This window comes from Boleophthalmus pectinirostris, unplaced genomic scaffold (assembly GCF_026225935.1).
Source record: "Boleophthalmus pectinirostris isolate CB_2022bp ecotype Guang Dong unplaced genomic scaffold, ASM2622593v1 HiC_scaffold_10, whole genome shotgun sequence".
In the NCBI taxonomy this organism is placed as follows: domain Eukaryota; kingdom Metazoa; phylum Chordata; class Actinopteri; order Gobiiformes; family Gobiidae; genus Boleophthalmus; species Boleophthalmus pectinirostris.
In genome coordinates, this window is record NW_026570971.1 from 21,584,199 (window position 1) to 21,588,658 (window position 4,460).

At 35.5% G+C, this 4,460-nt stretch overlaps 1 protein-coding gene across 1 annotated transcript; it reads left to right on the plus strand.

Annotated features, from left to right (window-relative positions):
- Positions 1–793: 793 nt before the first annotated feature.
- Positions 794–4,155, plus strand: ccr6b (chemokine (C-C motif) receptor 6b). Its single transcript, XM_020919700.2, has 2 exons — positions 794–926; positions 2,388–4,155. Exon 2 carries the CDS (start codon positions 2,394–2,396, stop codon positions 3,474–3,476), a length of 1,083 nt encoding a protein of 360 aa, XP_020775359.1. The 5' UTR covers positions 794–926; positions 2,388–2,393; the 3' UTR covers positions 3,477–4,155.
- The last annotated feature ends 305 nt before the right edge of the window (positions 4,156–4,460 follow it).

Below are 4,460 nucleotides of genomic sequence, written 5' to 3' on the forward strand. Positions count from 1 at the left end.
TTCACTGGGCCCTTGTTACAAGCTCCACAAGGAAAACATGGACAATAAACAAATTATTTGGATTTAACTCTATGAACTCCAGTGCTTTCAAAGAGCGATTTCATCATTTATTCTCATCATGGTTGATACCAGAGTGACCCAGAAGAGAAAGAATCTTTGCTTTCCTTTGTAAAAGTTTTGCACTCTGTTGTATATATTTAGATATGCTATATTTTAAAATCCTGGGGGATCTGTAATGGAGACAATGTGAAATAGACAATTATGTATTTTCAGTGACTATCTGACATATGATCTAAATGATAAGGATATGAAGTATTTCCAACATAATACCTGCTAATATTTAGAATTTCCACCCAGAGCTGGGTAAAGTAGCCAAAATTGTACTGAAATAAAAGTACTGTTAATTTAAAACAATATTACTCAAGTAGAAATTCAAACACGTGGTTCAAGATATTATAGTCAAAAAGTGCACAAAAAGTAAAAAAAAAAAAAAAAAAAGTATTTTTTGAAAACTACTAAAGTGGGAGGTTTTCATAAAATTTCCAGATATGGATAAGACAAAGACAGCTATAACAGATGGTAGGCCATATGTTATAGATGTTTCATGTAAATGTGTGAACTCAGATACAAAAAATACACTTTCTCTTCCTCATAGTTTTATTTTTCCTAGTACAAAAACAATGTCTGTAACTCAAAGGCAGCATTCAGTAGGCCAACATGAAAAACATTAAAAACATTAGATTTGAATATGGAGATGAGAGCAGAGTGCACTCGGAGGAGAGAGAGTTTTAAGGGTGGGTGGTGCATGTACAGGTGGCTTTGCACTCTCACCTCTCAAACAAGAGACACACCACTTCTGAGGCAGCACAGAGGCCCAGCCAGGAAAGAAACATCTACCTACTTCACCTCTGGTTCATCTGCTAAAGGTATGTGGAATTACTGAATTTAAGATATATTTCAAGAGAATTAACAGCAAAGATGGAGATAATAAACATAAAATAATGTACAAGGTAGAAAGGAAAGAACTATTAAAAATATTCAGAAACTTTTTAGGGAAAGGGAAAGTTCTTATAATTTAAGAGGAATTAATCTCTTTAAAATGGCTAGAGTACGTACAACAAGAAAAAGTTTTTGTATTTCAGTTTGTGAGGTCAAAATCTGGAACTCTATAAGTGATGAGCTCAAAAAAAATTCCAAATATGAAAATGTTTAAACATAGATATAAAGAAATGATTATAGCTATGTATGCACAAGAAGGAATTTAAGTTTATGAATGTAAACTACGCTATATTTATTTTAGTATCTGGAGTAATGTGACTTACTATGAGAGTGGCAGAAGCACATTATTGCTTTAATGGAATTGTAAAAGGGGTAGGGGTAGATAAGCATTGCTTCTCCCCACTCCTTTTTTTTTTTTTATTTATTATTATTATTATTTTTGTAATATAATATAGAAATATAGAATAAAAAAATAGAAATTCCATATTTTTATATGAACTATACACATTACAGAAATATGGAACTAGAATATCATGTGCAAAGCTTCAGGTTCCTTTTTGGAAACCTGTTATGGGTGGTTTGTAGATTTTCTTGTGTGTTCCCCTTCAGATAATAATTGCTTTAAATATGATTCCTTCCTCATTGCAAAATGTTAGCGTGTAGACTACAGTGTAGGCCTGTAAACTTAATCTTAGAAGAGTAAGAAATGAAAGCTGTCAGAAAGATTCATATTATTATGACATATATTGTTTTGACGTTTACTCTTCATTGTCCTTTTTACCCCGTGTCATCTTCCCACACACAGTTGCCTACATACATTTACTGTACCTATAGATCAGAGATAAAAAACAATATATTCTCTAACATCAGCAGAAATTCACAGCCTAGCCACCTGTGGCTTTGTGTGCTTTCATGCTTTCAAGTGTCACATTTACTCAAAACTGGGTCAAGTAGAGGAAATTCTGAACTAGGGCACAAAAGATGCATGTAATGCTGAAGGAGATTATGAACAACTACTCCAAAAAAGAAAAACAAAGAAAGAAAATCCCATGAAGCACCCACCTTTGTCTGTTCTATGCTGGGAAAATCCAATCTGTACTTGGAGTACAGATAAATATGAATAAATGTTTTTGATAGTTCAGCACAAAAAATACATAACTTTCATAAGTTCCCATTTGCCATTAAGAAGATAAGCCTTATTTTAAGACATAACTTAAGCCTATAATTATGTTAATTAACAGTTCTCATCATTTAAAACTACAGTTTTCATAAATATTACTCTCAAATACCATTTCATTTATGAGAGTCTTCCTGTTTCTTCTCTGGTTCTATTTAAGAGTGAACAGAATAGCACTGTTACTCTATAATTACACTTCTCTTGTTCACAGTTTTAAATGATGACCACTGAGGGCTATGAAGAAGAAGAATACTATTCAGACGATGAGCCTTGTAACCTGACCCCAAACCCACAGGAGATCCTAGCTCAGACATACATCCACTCTTTTATCTGCGCCTTCGGCCTGATTGGAAACACCCTCGTCATCGCAACTTATGTCTTTTACAAAAGGACCAAAACAATGACCGATGTGTATCTTTTTAATGTGGCTGTGGTTGACCTGATCTTTGTCGTGGCATTGCCTTTTATCATCTACAATGAGCAGAATAATTGGTGGATGGGCTCTACTGCCTGTAAGATCCTGCGCTCCACTTATAGCATTAACTTGTACTGTGGCATGCTGCTGTTGGCTTGTATTGGCGGAGATCGGTACATTGCCATAGTCCTGGCTCGGCGTTCTTTTGGCTCTCGCTCCCAATCTCTCCTCTATAGTCGGATCATCTGTTCTGTCATATGGGTTTTTGCTTTATTCTTAACTCTTCCTACATTCATCTATACCGAAAGTTTTCCAGATGAACATTTTGGTTCAATATCTATGTCATGTGAACTGTCCTTTGACAAGAACGAAACCGCCAAACTTGTGAAAATCTTGGTCCCGAGCTTACAGATGTCCATAGGATTCTTACTGCCTTTTCTTATAATGGTCTTTTGCTACACTTGCGTTCTTATAACGTTACTCAGGGCACAAAGTAGTCAACGCCACAAAGCCATTCGCGTGATTTTTGCTGTGGTTGTGGTCTTTATCTTGTGTCACCTTCCGTACAACTTGGCTCTTCTGAAGCACACGCTGTCCCTGTTCAAAGAAAGAAGCTGTGCAATGGAGAAGATCAAGTTTCAGATTTTGGCCATTTTCCGGAGTGTCGCCTACCTCCACTGCTGCCTCAACCCTATCCTGTACGCCTTTGTGGGGGTCAAGTTCAGGAGCCATTTCCGACAGATCATGGTGGACTTGTGGTGCCTTAGCAAGAAGTACATCTACAATGCTCGCACGTCACGCAACACGTCTGAAACTGGTGTCACTGGCCTCTCCACCGGGCTCAAGTCTGCAGACAGCTCTAACATGTCCTCCTTCAGTGCATAAAGTGAAAATGTCTCTGTTTTATCTCGATTGTTCCATGATATAGAATTCAGTTTATTTGTCTTGCATTTGTAAAAAAACCAAAAAAAAACAAAAACAAAAAAACAACCTCACCACGTTAACAGGGCTCCCTCTCCACAGATCTTATATTACCTGCTTGTTTAATGTAACACTGTTAAACATTCTAGGCAAAGAAAAACATTTCAGAAAAGTTACACAGTGCTTCTTTAAGAGCAACTGGGAGACTGTAGTATACAATGCTATAGTTAGCAGCTAAAATCAAGTTATTTGCAATGAAAACAGGTCAAACGTGTACAATTAGCAGATATCACATTCTGAAACAAAGATGGTGTGGTAAAAAATAAAATTAAAATAAAAGCAGTATAAGGGGAATTATTTGTTTGATGTGTCTGTTGGAATAGGGATATTAAATATATGTAAATAGTAAATAGAAATGAGGAAATGTGTCTACTATGTTATATATGTTATTATTCTTTAATGAAAGGTTATTCTTTTTTATGTGAAAATATATTATTGAGGCATTGTTTAGTTTTTCATGAATAATACCAAAGATGATTAATGCATGAATATGGATTATTTTTATAAGAAACAATAAAGTACACATATCAAAGGATTGTGTTCTATGTACTTGTGAGAAAAAGTGTGTTGGCAAATGCACCACAAAAATACTACCGAGATAAGATCTAAAATCACCAAATAAGAGATGTTTGGTGTGGTCGTTTTTACCTTTGTAAAAACTATATGAGCCAGTGATATTGTCTGTCTGTCCTTTTTTGCGTGTGGCTGGTGATTGGAACTTACTTTGTGTTACAAAAATGTCTCTAGAGCTTCCTGTCGAGGTTTTGAAGACTTTGTGACTAATGCCACCACAACCCTTTACTGGGGAAATTTGCACTGTTTAGTTTACGCAAGCATTAAGTAAATTAGCCAAGCAATGCACTTTTAGGCCTTTTTTTTTGGTGGGTA

Excerpts from the sequence above, each read along its gene's own strand:
- ccr6b (XM_020919700.2), top strand. The coding sequence starts at position 2,394 with ATGATGACCACTGAGGGCTATGAAGAAGAAGAATACTATTCAGACGAT.